The sequence below is a fragment of the Malania oleifera genome, chromosome 3 (genome assembly GCF_029873635.1).
Source record: "Malania oleifera isolate guangnan ecotype guangnan chromosome 3, ASM2987363v1, whole genome shotgun sequence".
In the NCBI taxonomy this organism is placed as follows: domain Eukaryota; kingdom Viridiplantae; phylum Streptophyta; class Magnoliopsida; order Santalales; family Ximeniaceae; genus Malania; species Malania oleifera.
This window is the reverse complement of record NC_080419.1, coordinates 10043902-10065354: the sequence shown is the minus strand read 5'-3', so window position 1 is coordinate 10065354 and position 21453 is coordinate 10043902. Positions and strand designations below refer to the sequence as shown.

Here is a 21453-nt window from a genome sequence, read left to right as displayed (position 1 = left end):
AAAAGGTAATTTGTGTTAAAACATATAATTCATATAACGATTATATAGTTACATATATACCGAGTTTCAAGTTTCATCATATGGATATGTGTTAGGTTTCAATTGTACTCACTAGCTTTGTTAGAAGCGAATATTGAGTTGTTTTGCAGATTTGAAACTATATATTGTAATCACAGTTCGGGTTGTGAACCGAGTGAGGAGGAACTTGTGCCTCTTGTAAGCAGCAGATGTAAGGGAAGCTCCGTCTCGGTTAAAGGAGCAGGGATGGGATTTAGTGGAATCCTAGAGTGGGTTGCTCAAGGCGAGGACATAGGCCGGGTTGGCTGAATCTCGTAAAAACTATATGTGTCTTCTCTCTTCCTTTACTCCTTTTATTTTCCGCAATGCATTTCATTATATATCATGCATGTGTGTATGTTGAATAAACCCACACGCACTTAATTTGGTAAAAATAATTTATTGATATAATAATTTAAATCAGCCTCAAACCCCTGCAATTAATTTGTTAAATATAGATGTTGGCCTTACAAGGCTTAAAACCTTGTTATCTTGTTTTGATGCTAAAAAACAAGTGAACTTTAATGTATTGGTGTGAGTAATGATGTTTCAGGGCTTATATATAAGAAAGCAAAGGTCAAAGTGCTCAAGAGGATCAAATGAAGCTTAAAAGAGTTCAAGCATGAATTTAAAGATGATATATTAAACCTTGAAAAATATGAAGACATGAATGAGTTGTTGAAATCCAAGGCATATTAAAGTCCAAAGAGCCAAAGAAAAGCAAAGTGATAAAGCTCAAAGAATATGAAAGCTTGAAGCTTGAAGAAACAAAACATGAAGACTCAAGAACCTAAAATGAGAAAAGTTTTAGAAGTTTTCATGTAAGTACTTTAAATGTTTAAAATATCGTTTGCAATATTTTGAAGCTCTTAGTTAACTTCTTGAACCTAAATACCTTTTAAAATATCTGTGAAATAATTTTATAAAGTCAAAAATTATTTTAAAAGGGTCAGAATCATTTTTGGAATAAAAAGCACCAAAAAGGATTTTTCTGTTTGCTGTCAGTTTTTATATAGCCGTATTCAGGTGTATTTTTCACTATCAAAACTTCATTATTTTAAACAATTATGAACACGAAAGTTTTAGTATTTTCTCTTATATTTCTTTTGACACCAAGAACACCTAATTTGGAGTTATACATAAAAAGTTATGGCTAAAACACTAAAACGGGGTCACGACACTTCAGTCAACTAAACACTGTTCAATGGGAAAATTTTTCAAATTCTAATATTTTAAAATATAGCCGTTTGAGCTCCAAACTTTCTATAATTTTGGGAAACACTTAAAGGAAACTTTTGCAACGTAGAAACAAGTCTGAAAGCCTCTAAATACATGGTTTTGCAAATCAAAACACATCCAAGAATTGAAAAATCTGCTTGTAAAGCTGAAAGCACTCTTGTTCTTCCAAAAGCTCTTTTGCTCACTCATTGCAAATCTATTTTGCTGAGAAATTCTGAAGTGCTAATTATTCCTCCTTTGAATTCCTACTTCTAATCCTCTTCTAAGAAGAATATTGGTGAATTCTACACTTGAGCTTCATTGTATTTCATATTGGTATTTTACATTCAAAGTATATAGTGCTGAAATTGTACTAACTTGCTCTTTAAGAGAGTATACTTGTATGCAAATCTTATCTTGTGTTTCTTATAGTTCTTTGACGTTCCAAGGGTTGTTTGGATCGTTGGCTAAGCAAGGGGACATTGCTTAGAGAGGCGGACTCTAGCCTATGTAAGGAGTGATCGAATGAGGGAATATCGTTTGGAGAAGGCGGGATCTAGCCTTAACCAAGGAGTGTTGTAATCGGCTTTGTTTCACCTGTCAACGAAACTGAACTAGTGAATCCTTTGGTGGTTTGCTAAAGGAGAGGACGTAGGCTGGGTATAAGCCGAACCTCGTAAAAATCTCCGTCTCATTCTCTCTTTCCCTTACTCTTTATTTTCAGTATATTTAAATTGTGTGGATGGTTTAAATTTGAAAATCATATAAACTACATATATGTGGAAATCAAACAAACTTAAGGTTTAATTTTGATTTGGGTTGCGGAAACTGAAAGTGAGTACGTTGGTTACACCATATCTTGCGGAAACCTTACGGGAGTACGTTACTTGGTTAACATCCCAAAGATAAATTTACCAAGAGTTTATTTGAGTTCTAAATATTTGGAAAGAGTGATTTGATTCATCTATACAGAGCTTTACATCAGCAAACATAAATTTTCATTCATTACAGGGCTTGGTTCGAATTTGGCAAATATAAACAAACAACCATCTTGAGTTGTTATATTACCGAAGTGCTGAATACTTTATATCTTGGTTTGGTTGTTTGTTGTTTGACTTGTACTTGGAAAGTAAATTGATTGTTTGGTTTGAAGCTTGTGTTTAATTGATTGGTTGTTTAATTAAGTTGGTGTGTGATTGGTGAAATTAAACAAATAACTTAAAGAATTGGTTAAGTGTTTAAAGAAGTTAAGAATTCTTAAAAGAAGTTAAAAGAAAGTTTTAAAACCCAATTCACCCCCCTCCCCTTTTGGGAAGCTATTCCTAATTTCAATAGACATAGGGATTAAGTGGTAAATAATCTAAAAAATTTTTAAATACCCAATTCACCCCCTTCTTGAGATTACATATGAATTAACAAAGGTTTTATGTAATATATATATATATGTGTGTGTGTGTGTGTGTGTGTGTGTGTGTGTATAGTAGAATTTTCGGGTCGTCACAGAGCCAAACCATCGACAGTTTCTAATACCGAGAGCAAACTCTTTGAAATTCAGCTAAACCGCTGATGGTTTTCCTTTGATTTGCTGCACCTTGATTTCTTTTATGCTTTCCCTTAGTATGTGAGACATAATTTATAACAAACTCCACCTTGGCAAACATACGCCCCTTAGGAGAAACCGAAAACATGAACCTCCTGCTCCTTCTTGAACTTGGGATGTTAGGTTGGGACTGTATCCCGTCTAACAACTGGAGACAAATATCAAGTCTAAACAACATCGCTTGAACTTACCGATGGTAGCTTCAACTTCTGCCATCAACCTCGATACAGTTGTATATGCAACTCCCGAAGACTTCACCTTAAGTTTCCAACAAGACCTTCTCACAATAGTAAACACAAACACTGTTGCAAGCCTTATATCACCAAAGCCCACTGCATAGTCTTCAACAAAACTAATGTAACGCCCCAAACCCTTAAACCCGAGTTCGGTACGTTATACCTGATAAAATCCCTGATAATCCATATGTCAACATATACGCAGCAGAAAACATAACCAAAATCTTCATACAACATAATCCTATAATACCATAATTTCGTAATACCAGGGTTTACTGACCCTATCCAAATTTCACAATATCCACCTAACACCTGCATTTCCACAAATACACAAATCTCAAAACATTTCAATATGTTCACAACCATTTCGTTCTCAACAGACTTAAAACATAACGATGTAAAACATAAATATTACATTCCCCAAAGTATATCGAAAATATACCCTTTCTCTTTATACAATCCTCAAAAGGCTAAAAACCCTCGAGCTCTCTAAGCCCAACCTCAAGGATGTCCTGAAAAAGAAATAATCATATTCGGGTGAGACACATCTCAGTAAGGGAATAAACATACATATTAAAACAGCGTGTGGGTAGCATGAGGTAAAAAGATATCATTTTTATTTCATTTGCAAATCATCATACAACATTGAAATCGTTTTCTGAACCTAAAGAATCACATGCAAATATTTAACCTACGAGATTATCCAAGGATAAGGGTGATTACCCGCCCATACAAGTAACACCCCTTTGTTCTGATACTTAGGTAACCCTAAGGTCACAATTAAAACATACTAGAACACTCACCTTACTCAGTAAGCCCTCAAGTGTTAGATTAATCTCGTACTTACACAATTCAACAATAGTTTACCGGCAAAGGCCCTAAGGATAGGGAAATATACCCGCTCATACAAGTAGGTTCTCTCTGCCTTAGTACGTTATGCAGCTATTGCCACATTTGTAACTACTAGTGCACTCGCCTTACTCAGCAAGCCCTTAGGCGAAAGTTACGCCTGGCCCAATCGTAACATGTTCTACGTACATACATACTTCTAATATCATAACACGTCATTCTTTCTATCATTATTCAATCATATCCATCTGTTCATATTCATAACTTAACATTACATTACATTTCATTTTAAGTGACTCTTTCTCATTTGTATCATTCATGTTTCACATTTCATTTCATTGCATTGTCATTTCATTGCATAACATTTTCATTTCATTCCTTCGTACTACAGCTGGTCTTTAGCCATCATCAGTTAGTCCACATAGAAATGTACTAGAATCTGCTAACATGACTGTCTTTCAACTGTCTTACATTTACATGGTTGCATTTAACATACACAGGCAACGTAATCCATATCATATTTTATTCATAGTATTTTACTTATTTAACCTGTATCTCATACATTTAACATATATTTGCACAGAATCTCATGCCACACAATTTAACAGTAAAATTCATACATATTCCTATAAAATAGGCCAACCCATATTTAACATTCATAAACTAGAAAATATCTTTAATTTATTACATAATTATTCTGAAAAATATTTACCACTTTCATCAATTCAATTTAGCATATAAGTATCTAATAAAACAACCTTAGGCTCAAAAAACATATTTTAACATGGTTGACATTTTTAAATCCACATAAAAACATATATAAATAAATAACACATAACCATTTTTAATTTATAAAAACCTGATTTAATACATAAATTTCCCCCTTACCTGAATTCTCGAACTACATCGATAGGGTCTCCGGAAAAATACCTGCGGCGCTCACCCGGACCCTGAATCAAAAATTATAATTCCATGTAATTAATCCTGAATAAAATTTTATTTATATATTTCCTAAGGCCATAATTTCCAAATTAATAGTTATACCCGCAAGTATAACCAATTTGCGAAATTTCTCAAATCTCACTCTCGTTTTGGAGTGAGGTCTAGAAAACCCAAATTGGAAGTTTACCTACGCCAAAATGACGACAATCGCGACTAGGATCATGTAGTGGTGCTTGATTGTCGATTTAACAGCAAATTTAAAGCGAAATTGAAAAAATAAGAAAAAATTATCTTTCCCCAGAAGCAGTACCTAAGTCATTCCCACGACAAATCTGCTCCAGTAGAAATGTCGGCAGTAGAACTAGGAATTTAACGACACCTTCAGTTTCTCAATCCGCTGCAAATCCGCTGAGAAATTGAGAGAGAGAGACAAAGACGGATGGTGGCTGGCCGCAGGAAATAAAGCTCAAGGGGGGGTTGGCGCTCCTCTAGATCTTCTGAAGATTCAGGAGATTTCTAATATATATATATATATACTTAACTTATACATATATATATATATATATATTATATAACAACATATATGTGTGTGTATATATATATATATACATATCTTATTTCAATTAGTTTTTAGTTTTTTTTTTTAAATCCAATGTAATAATGTTTAATTTAATTACTAATTATTTAATTATTTAATTTATCTTAATTTAATTTAATTTGTTTCTTAATTATTTTTTTTATTTTTCCCAAGCCATTCCTTTTATTTATTTATTTATTTATCTGTTATTTTATTTACTATTTTTTTCCCAAATTATTTTAATCATTTTAAATTTTCGGGTCTTTACAACTAACAACTAACAGTTCACTTTGTTGCTTGCTAAAACACCATATTGCACAATCATGGGGGACCTTTGACTTATCCCGGACTGTAACGATCCCAAAAATAGTATGCATGGAAGTGTTAAAATAAAGATAAAAATAAAAAAATATATTATTTATTAATTAAATATTATTAAATTGAATTAATTAAATAAATAATGTTACATATATATATATATATATATATGTAAGTAGTTGAAGTATCCTAAATCAAAAAATTTCAATTGAAAATTGAAAGAGACCCCCACCTCCCATTCGAATACTTTCTCTCTCTCTCCTCACGCCTTCTCACTCTCTCTCCTCAACTTCTCCCAAATTTTCGGCCAAATCGACAATCAGACACCACCACATAGTCCCGACTTCGATCCCCGTCATTTTAATCGTAGCAGATTTTTGATTTGGAGATCTTAGGCACCACTCCAAGGCTAAAGTCAGGAATACAAATTATGTCTGTTGTTTCAAAAAAAAAATTAACCAATTAAATTTTAGTATTTAATTATTAAATTATAGTATTTGATTATATTAGATTTTTGGAAATATTCTTATGATTAAATTAAACTAATGGATTGGATTAAATTAGATTTTTGGAAATATTCCTAGGATTGAGTTAAACTGTAGGGATTTGATTAAATAAAATCTTTTTTGGGAATATTTTGGAATTAAGTTAAACTACAGGGAATTGATTAAATTATATTTTTTGGGATATTTTGGAATTAGATTAAACCGCGGGGATTTGATCATATTAGTGTTTTTAATATGTTAGAAATTAAATTTAAATATGGGAAGTGGATCGAACCCGCGTTTTTTAGAATTTAACCGATTAATGGGAGTGTGTGAGCCTAGGAATATTAAGATAATTATAAATCTAGGGTTGAGCTAATTAAATTGGGAAAATATGATTTCAGGGTTTTGAACTCCGAATGTCGTGGGCATTGGTTTAGAGATCTTAGCAAGCACCCTCCTAGTAAGCAGGTAAGAGGAATAAATTATAACATATATTTTTGAGAAATTAACTAGTTGACCTAATGTATTTGAAAATTGAAAATATTGTATACGGTTTTGGAAAATTATGATATGGATATTTTCCCTGTGATTATTATATTATGATTGTCAGTCCAAAATTGTATAGCATGAGAAATATGAAATAATAGTTTTATTTTGGAAATGTGATTAATATTGAAATATATGATTTGCACTAAGAAATGATGTATAAGAAACACAATTATGATTTTATACATCAATGAAGTTATGAGTTAAACGAATATTTTTTTTATACAGATATGATAATATGAAATATACTGATATATTTTATACACATATATGTTTTATATAGAAATTATTATATGAAAATCATAGATATGTTTTATACTGAAATGATGATGCGTGATATACACATATGTGTTTATATAGAAATGATGATATGTGATATACACAGTAATGTTTTATGCAAAAATGATGAAATGAGATATATATTGACATGAAATGAGATATAAACAGATATGATGATAATTATACATATATGATGAGATATACAAACATGATGAAATATGAATATAGAAATGTGGAAATGAGAACCTTGATGGACTAGAGATATATGGAGAGCACGGTACCATTGCTAGAATATGTGTTGGTGCAACCACACGTCTTGTATAGAGTGTGGCGAGATAGTCGATTGGGCCTCAAAAGAGTAGAGTTACCCCTTGGGGTCTAGACCAGGATTGGGTAGGCTAATCGTACTATAGACGCGTTTAGTTTTGATCTAACCTAGTAGGCTAACCACAGTTAGGTCCCGCCTACGGGCCGCATATGTAACGGCCCAAAGAATAATGGTATTTAAATAATAAAAAGAAAGGGAAATGGAAACAGGAACAATAGGAGGTAGCCAACTTCGATGATGTTGCATTTTGGATGGGATAATCCAAAGAAATTTTCCAAGCCTCATCGACGAACACAGGGGTTTCATCAACGAGGGTTCTTCAGGATCTCGTCAATCAAGTTCCATTTCGTCGACGAGAAGATACTGAGAGAGGATTTTTGGAAGTTTGAAATTCATTGATGAGGGTTCAGGTTCATTGATGAACTTTCTATAGGACTTGTCGGCGAGGTGACATGGCTCGTCGATGAGTCCTGCAGTATAAATAGTGCTAAAATCATTTTCTTGCGCAGGAAATTCACCGAAACCCTATTTTCTCTCTCTCTATGGTCTCTCCCTTCTCTCTCTTCGATTTCAGCCCCATTAGTAGCCGGATCAATATGAGGCCACCACGACACTCCTGGGAAAGTTTTCTGCAAGTCTGCTAGAGCGGATCGTCGGTGGGACTGAGTTGGAAACTATCCCAAATCCAGGGTAAGGCTTTCTACTCAGTATTTGCCTAATTGTCTGTTGTAGAAAGCGTTGTACGCGTAGTAATACTGAACTTTAGTTCTAGGAAATGTCATTTTCAGGGTATTAAACGAGGAACCCTGCGTGTGTGGGGCTGTTTGTTTTAGGGGCTTTTCAGGACTCAGGTAAGGAGATAAACTAACCTAGTTATTTTATGGAAATATATGTATGTTATTACAACATTTGATTTCAGGAAAATAAATATATTTATATATGTTCTATATTTAGGAAATATTGTTGAAAATGATGGTATGTTAAATATACGAAAACTTGTTTCGTGTGGCATGAGTAGAAATTATTATGAAATACTGTTTTCTGAGAATATGATAAAGATATGAATTTTTATAATGGAAAACCGGCGTATGAGCCAAGATTTTTATATGTTTGCCGGTGTACGGGCCGTGCTATGTGTATGATTTACAGGCGTATGGGCCGAGCTATGGATATGTTTTGCCGCATTCCATGTATATTACCTATGCAGCAGAAAAACATAAATATCCAAACCATATCCCAAAATACACAATACCAGGGTACTACTAATTCACTTATAAATATATACACACATGTATATCATTTCCCGAAAATTCCAAAATACTAAGGGCTCTACTACTCAGCCCGAGACTCACCCCAAAACTATACCGACTCAGCCGCCTCCTCTATCTCTAAGCCGACCCTACACATTTCTCTGGGTTATCTGAAATGTTCATAATGCTGGGGTGAGACACCTCTTAGTACGGAGAAACATGTCATACCAGTGTGTGGTTATATGCAAAACATAATCTTTTATTAAAACTATAAATGAGATATTATGTAAGAGTATTTGTACTTTAACCCATATCTATATCATTTAAAATACAGTAATTCTGAGTTAATTAGTCAAACATACTTCTATCTATACTATATAATCTATGTTTTTTGTGTATACTGTATATATATATATATATATATATATATATATATAAAATTTTGAAAACTTTCTTGGATGGTTGTATGTCATGATTTCACCTCTCACGAGAGGGTTGTGTAGCCCGTAGGCGGGACTAAGCACTGGTTGGCCTACCAGTGCTAGTCTAACTGTATTTATGTATATATCTATAGCACGAAAGACTCACTCCACCTGGTCCGGACGCTAGGGAGCCCTCTACCCTACTGGTGCACAATCGACATTCAATACCATACTCTATCTGAGACGTATGGTTGCACTGTCAATACTGTATAACTACGGTACCGTGCTCTGTAAACTGCTTTGTTCCATCAGGGTCTGATACTATATAATACTATTTCTATATAATATCTATTTGTTTTACCATGATTCTATATCAATTGTATTTACCATGATGCTGTAATTCTTTATATTGACCATGACGCTATAATAACTATATATCTGTATCACCTGTGATTTTGTATGTCATGGTTTTATTCTTTGTATATCATGGTTCTATAAAACTCTATATAATCATGGTTCTGTAAAAAACTGTACACTCATAATCTCGTAATCTAAATTTCATGATACTGTACAAACTGTATGTCATAATTCTGTATAAATGTGTAAGCTATAATTTTGTAAAATACTGTATAGCCATAGCTCTATAAATAAAATTGTATATCTTAATTCTGTGAAAACTATATGATTATAATTCTGTAAATCTGTATAAAATTCTGTAATATTCCAGCACTACTCATGCCACACAGTTGATTAACACTCATTAAATATAATCTGTAATACTGTATAATTTTCATGCTCTGATCTGTTCAAAATCATACTCTGTAACTCATAATCAAATACTACGCTTTACTGATAAAACTTCTAATTAAATTGGCATAACATATTTCCCTTACCTGACTATTTGAGAACTATTTATTATTTCCTATTTCATGCTTACTGTGTTCATAATTTTAACATCCTGAAATTATATACATGAATTTTCCCTAGCCAATCCACTGAGTTTCCAAAATAATTATCATATTCATATTTTCCAAAACCTGCATATTTCAGTTTATCTATAGAATGTCAACTAGACAAGTATTACTATCTTTATCTTATTTTTTGGAAAAATACTCGCCGAAATTCTAACTCATGTCTGTATCATTTATACCATAAATATGTATTTCACAAATTCCAATTCCTTAGTTCAACTCTAAAAATATATTCATATTCACATTTCCAAGCCTATACGTCCAACAACTCAGATAAATAAACCATAAACACTCAAATAATACCCTTTCCTCAGTTTTGGGATGGTGCCTCGGAATCCCAAACTGAAATTTCGCTCCGCTTAGGTTGTAAAGAATCTTCCCAGGAACCCCGTGGTGGTTCCTGATCATCAATCCAGGCTTTAATGGAGCCGAAATCGAAGGAGTTTGAAAAAGGGTTCGTAAGGTTTCTTGAGAGTGAGAGAGAGAGTTTTTAATTTAATGTTTTTCAAATGACTCTCGGGTTCCTTTATAAATTTAGCACTGCAACCAAAAATCGTTGCTAGTTTTATCTTATTCTTAGAAAATCGTCGCCGGTTTTCTATTAACCGACCCAAAATTTACCATTTACCCTTTACTGACCTGCGGTCGAAACCCCAAACCGTCTCCAGTTTTCTACCCCTTTCAGAAAAGCATCGTCGATTTTCTCCTCTTTCGGCCAAAATTCCACTTTTCCTATTTTCTTTTATTTATTATATTTCCGAGTCTCTACACTTACTGAGAAGTGTCTGACCCCATCATTATCAAATATTTTTCAGATGCAGTGTAGAGAGAGATAGGAATCAAAGTAGTGTAGTGGAAGTGTGAGTGGGACTAGGTAATGAAATTTAGAATAAATGTTAATTTTGTTATTCTAATTTATCTTAAAATTCCTAAGGATGTACTAAATTGATTTTAGAGATATTGTTGATATTTTATTTATGTTTTGATGAGTTTAGAACCCTATTGTTATATTGAGATATTTATTATAATAAATGATGGTTTTTAGTACTCTGGTATATAAATATTGAGGTATTCCGTTGTATAATTATTTGGTATCAGAGATTTATTTTTTTAAAATGACACTCCAGACCCCAATTTTGGATTTAGAGCATTACAAGTTAAATGAAAAAAAAATGAACAGTCATGAGTTATAGACGCGTTGTGTCATGTACTGGTGGATACTCATGAATTAGAATATGATTATAAGAAATGAAAGCTTATGAAATTGTGTTTATATATATATATATATGATTATGAGTACAAATCTATATGTTTTTCCCAATTGATATAATTATTTAAATGAATGTGTTATGATATATATATATATATATATATATATATATTAAAACTTATGTTGTCACACACTATTAATAATTTATTCCATCTTACTGAGAGGTATCTCACCCATAATTTAAACATTTCAGGAAATCAGGACATGTAAGTGGAGCGACCTCCGAGATAGTGGAGATATAATACCTTAGTATTCAGGGTAAGTGTTTTAGAGTTGGGGATATGTTTTGTATAGCCCTAAAGTATTTTATGGATTTATGGAGATGTATATATGTGTGTGTGTGTGTGTGTGTGTGGAGCTTATAGCACTTCGGTATTGTATATGAAACTCAAACACTTTGTGTATTCTGTTGCATGGATATGTTTTGATGGACAGATTTCCCGATACCCCACTTCGGGTCGAATCATGTTGATAAAAAAAAAATGGTCGGTTATGCCAATTTTTTTGTTTTTTTGTTTTCTATGCGTAGACTGGCAAGGTGTTAGTCTCGCGTCTAGTCAGCACAGAACCGACAAGTCAGTTATGTGTTTTATTTATTTTATTTTTTATTTTTTTAAATAACTAACCGACGGTTGAGTTTATTTTGGTAAAATTTTTCCCATCCATATATATTTATATATATATATATATATTCTTAATAATTTCATAAAAAGCTCCATATATATACATATATTGTTTTGAGTAAAATTATATGAAGTAAAGAAGAACTCCCAGGGAGATTAAGGATCGTCATCCATCGTTGTTAGGGGGATTTAATGGTACGGTATTGATTTAAACCACTAGAGGGCATTTCTTGGGCGGCTGAAAGGAACTGACGGGCTGGACTCTCCTTGAAGAGAAGCAGAGTGCAGACTACACAAGTATTGTGCAAGCATAAGATCTCTCAGAAACCCTAGAAAATGGCGGAATCGGAATCGGCATCGGCATCGGCTCAGGCAGGACCAGGCGGTGGAATGGGGTCTCTGAAAGACAAGGGCAATGAGTTCTTCAAAGCCGGGAACTACCTCAAAGCAGCTGCACTATACACCCAGGCTATCAAGCAAGATCCTTCCAACCCTACTCTTTACAGGTAACCTCTCCTCTCTACCCATTTTAAATTTAGGGTTTTGGAATTTTTGCATATTTCTTAATGTGCACTGTTTCTCGCTCATCCTGGTTTCAAAGATTGAATCTCTGCCAAGATGTTTAATTGATATGCTAGTGACATATCGCATTCCATTGACCCAAATGGCTTTGCTTTTAGTTATTAAAGTTTTAGTTGTTGACCAATATTTTTGGATATGCGAACCTCTGCATTTGTAATTAAGTTAAAAAAAATTTACGAGAAGTTACAACTTACAAGTTGGATTGGATGTTAGGAGCTCAGCCGCGCTGTCCTTTTTTTTTTTCCTTTATTTTTTTATCTTTTAAAAATGGGTTGGTGATTTTTAGCTCGAAGCAGTTCTATGTGATTATATATGTATGTTTATTGATAGATGTGGGTACCCACATTCTTATTCCAATTGATATTGTTGAGAATTCTATTTGTGAGTTTGTCCCATATTGAAAGATTTGAATGGATGATGAGTGCTTATATACATGGTTGGGTCCAAAACCCAATATGCTTAAGCTTTTGGGTCAGGTTAGTGCTTACCCATGTGTATCAAGCCCACCCATGGATTTCTCCGGTGCTAACAAGTGGTATCAGAGCCGACGGTTCACAACTCTGAGTGATTCTTCCTCATTCTGATTTTTGTTTTCGTATCATGGATCTTGGTTCGCGCTTTATGACATTTCAACTATAAAAAAAATCCAATCCCGCAAAGGACCTGACGTGCTAACAGTTGGAGGATCAAGTGTGTGACCGAGGTCAATAAGGATCATTTAGGTCTGGTATGGATCTGAATAGGGTTAAGACGTGGGAGGTAAGATTGGTTCAGAGGCCCGTGGAATGGAATCCGAGGCACGTAAGGCACCAGTGGTAAGGCTCACTTGAGTAACTGTTGGGGAATTGGGCTTACTCCTATGAGGGTGACGGTTTCCGTTCAAAGGGAAGTAGTTGGAACTCACAAGTGAGGAGAAGATTGTTGAGAATTCCACTTGTGAGTTTGTTCTACATTGAAAAATTTGAGTGGATAATGGGTGCTTATATATATGATTGGACCTAAGACCCAATAGGCTTAAGCTTTTATGTTAGGTTGGTGCTCACCCATGTGTATCAAGCCCACCCATGGACTCCTTTGGTGCTAACAAGTACCAATTTGTTGAAAATAAAATGCCGAGAAGGAGAAATAAATTGTGCGAGAAAAATAAAGACAAGAAAGTGATACAAAGATTTAACGTGGTTCGGCAAATTGCCTACGTCCACGAGAGGAGAGCAGTGAGAATGATTCACTATGGAATTGAAAAATTATAGGAGCATTTGTCACTTACTCAAAATACCAAAACCTCTTTTGCACCATTTTTATCACTCTCCGAGAGAATACTACAAAGGAGCTTAAACAAGAAGATGATTTTCTTCTTCTTCGGATGCCTTTTTATTGAGAGAATGTAGAGTGGCCTTCACTGCCACACACTCACGCACAACACTTCCAGCCCATCTTTTCCTGCTGCATGTGCGTGCATCCCATGCGTGCTCCATCATCCCATACACTGCCATACACTCACGCACAACATTGTCACACACTCATGCACAACAATGTCGGCCCATTTTTTCTTGCTGCATGTTTGTGTGTCCCATGCTTGCTCCATCATCCCATGCCTAACATATATATATATATATATATATATATATATAAGAAGTTGTGTGAGGCCTCCGTACTTTTCCTTTTAATAATAAAAGAAAAAAAACTCATGTGGCAGATAACTCTTTTAATGCTCTATCCAATTTTTGTCCCATTATCTTCATGATTCCAAGTATGACAATTAATGCATGCGAACAAATGAGTGGGTGGAAGATAATGCCCCGGTGAGTGGGAAAAGACACAATCATAATTTAAGCCAAATAAAAAATGGTGGAGAGTCACCATCATGCTCACAAATCTCCACCTTTGGCTTCAATTATTCATAACTTCATTTTTGCTGAACCTTCTGATCTGCTTTCTGATACTCTTTTCTTCAACTCTTTTGAGTTTAATGTCACTTTGACCTCTTCCATGGTAAGAGATTCGAGACCGTACATCATGGTGTCAATGAAGTGTTCGTAAGAATTTGGCAGGGAACACAATAGAATAATTTCTTGGTCTTTGTCTTCGATTTTAACATTTATATTCTTTAGATCAAGAATAGTTTTGTTAAAATCATGTAGGTGCTCTTTTATTGGTTTTCCTCCATGCATTTGAAGAGTATACAACTTTTTTTTTCAAATATAGTTGATTTGTGAGTGACTTCGTCATGAACAAACTTTCCAATTTCAGCCATTGCTTAGCAGCTGAAGTTTCTTTGAACACTTCTTCCAGAACTTCGTCTCCCAAGTACAGTAAGATGGCACTGTGTGCTTTCTCAATGATCTCATCTTTTTCGCCTTCTTTCAGAGTCTCTGGCAACGCTTCTCTTCCTTTCAAGGCTTTTTGCCAAACCTTGATGAACAAGTAGAACCTGCATCTTGACCCGCCATAGACTAAAATAATTTTCTCCATTAAATTTCTTCACATTTGACGAGGAATCCAATGTTTCATGAAAGAACCAAACATATTGATGTCAGGATGCACTTTATCAAAGATATTGTCACACAAGGAATTGTTAAAGTTGTAAAGATCTCTATAGTAGATAATTTGACAGATATGTTAACCAAGTTAGTTCCGGTTAGCAAGTTCAGGCATTGCTTGGACTTGATTAGAGTTCAAAATAAATGAGGGGGACACAGAGGAGAGCAACAAAGTTTTGCGAGATGTGTCCAAAGAAACTTCAGCTGCTAAGCTATGATTGAAATTGGAAAGTTTGTTCATGACGAAGTCACTCACAAATCGACTGTATTTGAAGAAAAAGTTGTATGCTCTTCAAATGCATGGAGGAAAGCCCATAAAAGAGCACCTAGATGATTTTAACAAAACTATTCTTGATCTAAAGAATATAGATGTTAAAATTGAAGACGAAGACCAAACAATTATTTTGTTGTGTTCCCTGCCAAATTTTTACGAACACTTTATCGACACATTGATGTACAGTCGCGAATCTCTTACCACGAAAGAGGTCAAAGTGACATTAAACTCGAAAGAGTTGAAGAAAGGAGTATCGGAAAGCAGATCTAAAGGTTCAACAGAAATGAAGTTATGAATAATTGAAGCCAAAAGTGGAGATTTGTGAGCATGATGGCGACTCCCCATCATTTTTTATTTGGTTTAAATTATGATTGTGTCTTTTCCCACTCATTGGTGCATTATCTTCCACTCACTCATTTGTTTGCATGCATTGATTGCCATACTTGGAATCATGAAGATAATGAGACAACAATTGGATGGAGCATTAAAAGAGTTGTCTGCCACATGAGTTTTTTTCCTTTTATTATTAAAAGGAAAAGTATGGAGGCTTCACACAGCTTCTTCCATGCAGATATATATATATATATATATATATGTTATGAATGGGATGATGGAGCAAGCATGGGACGCACACACATGCAGCAGGAAAGAATGGGCTGACAGTGTTGTGCGTGAGTGTGTGGCAGTGCTGTGTGTGAGTGTATGTGATGATGGAGCAGGCATGGGATGCACACACATGCAGTAGGAAACGATGGGCTGGCAGTGCCGTGCGTGAGTGTGTGGCAGTGAAGGCCACTCTGCATTCTTTTAATAAAAAGGCATCCGAAGAAGAAAAAAATCATCTTCTTGTTTAAGCTCCTTTGTAGTATTCTCATTAAGAGTGATAAAAGGGGTGTAAAAGGGGTTTTGGTATTTTGAGTGAGTAAGTGACAATTGCTCCTGTAATTTTTATCCCATTATCTTCATGATTCCAAGTATGAAGTGACAATTGCTCCTGTAATTTTTATCCCATTATCTTCATGATTCCAAGTATGGCAATCAATGCATGCAAACAAATGAGTGGGTGGAAGATAATGCACCGTGATTGGGGAAAGACACAATCATAATTTAAGGCAAATGAAAAATGATGGGGAGCCACCATCATGCTCACAAATTAGTCACTTGATCTGCTTTCCAGTCTGCTTTCGATCAAAGCTTTTGACTGTTTGAACTTGAGAGCCACCATCATGCTCACAAATTAGCCGCTTGATCTGCTTTCCAGTCTGCTTTTTGATCAAAGCTTTTGACTGTTTGAACTTGACAAAGACTTCATCTTTTTGCTTCAAAATAAAAATCCAAACTTTCCTTGAATAATCATCAATGAAAGTTAACATATACCTGCCACCACCATGAGAAGGAGCTCGAGAAGGACCCCATAAATCCGAATGGATATAATTCAAAGTGCCCTTTGTCCAATGAACAACAATGTTGAACTTTACCTGACACTGCTTTCCAAATACGCAGTGCTCGCAGGAATCTAACTTTCCAACTTGTTGTCCACAAAGTAGTCTCTGCTTGCTCAACTCAGCTAAACCCCTCTCATTGATATGCCCCAACCGCATATGCCATAATTTGGTGACATTAGATTCTGAACTTGATGATACAGCAGCAGTTCCTGTAACTGTGCTTCCTTGTAGCGTGTAAAGGTTGTTGAATTTCTTCCCTCTGATCACAATAAGTGCGCCTTTAGAAATTCTTATAGCTCCACTTTCACCTTTGTAGCTATATCTTTTGAGTCAAGCGTACCCAAAGAGATCAAGTTCTTCTTCAATTCTGGAACATGCCCGACATCTGTTAATGTTCTTATGATCCCGTCAAACATCTATACCAATACCGACAACTTTGCAAGCCGCATTATTGCCTAGTAGCACCTTGTCCCCATCTAAGGATTGGTAGGTAGAGAGCCAATCCTTATTGGGATACATGTGATATGAACACCCAGAATCAAGAATCCATTCGTCGCTTGAGTCATGTTCTGAGACTGTAAGAACATCCGCACTATCATAGCCATTTGCTACAGTCGCATTTCTAGATTCGGAAATCTTCTCCTTCTCTTTGACTTTGCGCTCTGGACAATCCTTTCGTAGATGTCCTTTCTTGTGACAATGGAAACATTTGTATTTCTTAGGCCTGGTAGGTGGTCCAAGGCCTTCTCAACCCCAAAAGCTAGCTCATAGGGTGAGACTTTCCCTCACACTTAATAGCTGACTACCAACCTCTTCCACAACCGATGTGGGATAATCCCAACAATTTCCCCCTCACACATCGGGCACCAAATTAGCGACATCACATGCCTAACATCCCAGGAAGGATGTTGAATCATGACTTTGATACCAGTGTTGGGCAGTCCAGGGCCTTCTAAACCCCAAAAGCTAGCTCATGAGGTGAGGCTTTCCCTCACACTTAGTAACTGACCACAATCCCCTTCCACAACCAATGTGGGATAACCCCAATAGATATTTTGTTGATTGTTGTTCGTGAGCTACCTTTGTGTTGACCCCAGTGCTGTACTCTATGGACTTTGGCTTTTATTTGGGCATGGGCCGGCTTGTTATGCTGTCCATGATTTTGAATTTGGTATAGTTTCATGATTTGTCTAATATGTGCACATTTGACAAAATCTCCTAATACCCAGATATAAAAGCAACAGGTCTGAATACTGTATGAGGTAAACAGGCAGTTTCTAAAATAATCTTGTTATATGATTGTAATTTCATAGTTTAAAAATTCATGTGCATTAAATGCACAAATAATGTTTATGAAGTAGCCTAATTTGGAAACTTTGAATTCCGGCTGGGCACGTTTCCACTTTAAATATGTGAAAGAAATACTCGATTGTCACTATGATTCTGAATATTATATCCTTTCTATGTACTTGTTTAATCCATCCATTGACTTGATGAAGATTTTGCTGCTTCACATTACTATAAAATCATATGGTTCCTGAATGCCATTTTTGAATAAATCATTTCATGAAAGAAATAATTTTCAATGCAAATTTTCTCCAGTAGTGATATGTTCTATTTTCTTGCGTTATTCTTTAGTTTTTAAGCAGGGTTTTAATATGGAGTTCTTTATCTTAACTTTCAAATTCTGGTGACCCTTTGATATATTTTAGTAGTTTTGTTAGACTTCATTTGGTAGATACTCTGCAGCTAAGATTTGGGGAAACATCATAACAAGTTGTGAAATATTGAGCTGTACCTAGAGTTTCATGACAGAATTTGTTGAGTTTTGTAAAAAGCACAAAAAATTTCTGATGCGCTTGAAAAAGGTTGCATATTTTTGCAGCTTTTTAATGCTGTTCTGGCGATTTCAGGCCAAGCATTTCTTGAATTTATTTCCAATTACCCGCTAAGGTTGTCTAGAAATGAGCTTGTATGGATGGATCAACTTTCAAGCTTCCTATACATCTAGTAGCTTATTATAATAATAAAAAAGCTAGAGGAAGCTTTGTTCCCTATTATTTTGGTTGGCTACATGTAATTTATGGCATCCTGCTTAATTGAGAGCCATATGCCTCATCGAACGCTTGTCTCAATCGCATGAGTTATGATTGTAACATCTCTAGGATTAACTCTGTCAGTCCTTATGAGCTCCAGTAGCCATTTGAACACCTTTAACCTTATATTGCATTTGATGAGGACTTGTCGTGTCATAAGTGCTTTTTTTAACTTTATCCTTTTGTATGATGTTGCAGAGTGTGTGCCTTACAATTGCATGCATCATTGCACTGGTGCTCTGGGTAACATTGCCTAGGACTTTATCAGTGTATTTGGTTTGTATTTTTAGAAACAATTGATGCAAACTGGAAAAATTTAGTTCTTAACACATACAAATGATCTCGAACTAAAGAATTTTAAAAATGATAAATTAAGTGGATGTTAATTATCCCTGTAAAAATTTTTGAGAAAAAAAAAAAAAAAACATAAACTGAAAATGGAAAATCTTCTGGTAACTTATTTGGTTATATTCCCTAAACTGAAACCAATTAAAAGCCTGATTGAACACATGTTCATCTTTGTCCTTGCATCAAATATCAATTAAACATTGTTCTTTCATTCCACCTTTCAATCGTCATAAAATTTTTCAACATCAAGTACCTTGCGATTTACCTAGTACACATTAATAAATCAAACATTGGAAATAAATTTAAAGCCTAAATTGATAGAAAATATGATAGAATAATGGAAAAATGGAAAAACGATATTATAATAAATATAGGAATTACTTACTATTTCACTTAATAATTATATTTTTAAACACTCTTTAGTATTCTGAGAACAATCCGACTGCATCTGAAGGTTGAAAAATGCTGAAACTAATTTTTGGATGGCTTTTCTTAGTTTTTCAAAATTTTAGAAAATTTAAGGATATTTTATTTTAATTCCATTTTATATTCACATGGCAGTCTTCTTGTAATTTTTCTTTATTAAAACAAGATAGCTAGTAAAAACAAAAAATTATGGTTTTTAGTTGTTGTCACACAACAACTGAAAACCAGCCATAAAAATTGGAAACTAGCTACAAAGAGAAAGGTGTTGTTACCCTCTGTTTCTTTACTATATTGCAACGAACAAAAATATGGAAATTAGAATTGATACCAAACAACCCCTACTGTGCAAATTTTGTTTGAATAGGTTACTTACTGGTTATTATATACCGGTTATTATATATTTTTGCTTAAAATTTTGACAAATTTGAGCCAAGGGAAAACGCAAAGGCTCAAAAGACTAGAAGGGAAGGGAAGCCTAAGGCTTAGCTTGAGAACAAGAGAACCATGTGAAGAGAGAGAATGATGTGCAAAGCGGAAGAGGCAGGGTAATGTAAACAGACTTGGTGAGTGGTCCACATGGAGGGGTGGCAGCACGTTTAGACCAAGAAATGATGTGGCCTCTGCCAAAGGTTTTAAAACTCCTTTTTCATACCCGTATATAACTCATGTGACACTTCTCCTTCCAAATATAAGGCAAATACTTGCTCACAACTCACTGGATTTTGTTTTCTTGCTTTACAGACAAACTGGCATCCTTTCCTTCAAAGGCTGTCCTTTTCCTTTTCCTCCAAATGCACACAAAGAGGCTATGTTCCACACCCTCTTAGAGCTGCTGTCTCCCCCTTTAAGCTTCCATTAGGGAAAGAGAGAATAAGCAGGTTAAGGCATAACTGAAGAGATATTAAACCACTTTGACATCTAGCTCCAAATTGCCCAAGCTCTAGGGCTGTGAATTGGCAGGCCATTTCCGCTTTCTCCATCCCTTTTACACTTGTTTTAGCTTTAAAACTTTCATTATTGAAACAAGTTTGGTTAACAAATATGAGGCCCTTGTGGTCATGGAATATTGCTATCTCTTAATTTAGCTATCTCAAAAAGTCAATTGTTCAATTTAATTTAACTAATTAATCTCTTTAATGATTATGTTTAATTTAACAAAGTAATCTCATTTAATGAACTCATTTACTTTTAAAAAAGAGCCCAATTGTGGACCATTATAATAAATATATTATTTATATATTGTGCAAAAAAATTTAATTGGTGGTTGTAGTTTTTTTATATTTTCTAGTTCAAAATTCCCATAATTTAGGGTAGGGGCTAATTTTTTAGTATTATAAAAAATCTTGCTTTAATCTTTGTTTTGAATTTGGGATGTTTATTATTAGATACCTGTACTTTGGCAAATTTGACTTATATCTTTTGAATTTGGTAAAAATACTCATTGTTTTTCACTTATTTAGTCGTATATGAAATAATTAGTAGTTGACTAGTTGTATTTATTGACTTATTTATTCATTTATTTACTAATTTACTGTGAGAGTATTGCACTATATTTATATAATCATAGAAAAAAGATAAGGAAAGCTATGTTTAAGCACAGTATATTCTATATAATTATGACCTCCGCAGTTAAATTTCTGGCTTTGCCGCCATGCCCATGCTCTGTTGGTTCATGGGTGTATTAATGTGCGTATATGTGTGTATTACATGAATTGGCTGGCCCTATCATATAAACTTAAAAGCTAAAATATTGAATAACAAATATTCG

General features: G+C 34.5%; 1 protein-coding gene across 1 annotated transcript in view; it reads left to right on the top strand.

Annotated features, from left to right (window-relative positions):
• Nucleotides 1-12060: 12060 nt before the first annotated feature.
• Nucleotides 12061-21453, top strand: part of LOC131152432 (uncharacterized) — a 36782-nt gene continuing 27389 nt past the window's right edge. Inside the window, exon 1 of the mRNA XM_058104308.1 lies at nt 12061-12480. Coding sequence (XP_057960291.1) covers nt 12311-12480 — 170 coding nt within the window. The 5' untranslated portion in view covers nt 12061-12310. The remainder of the gene's footprint in view (nt 12481-21453) is intronic.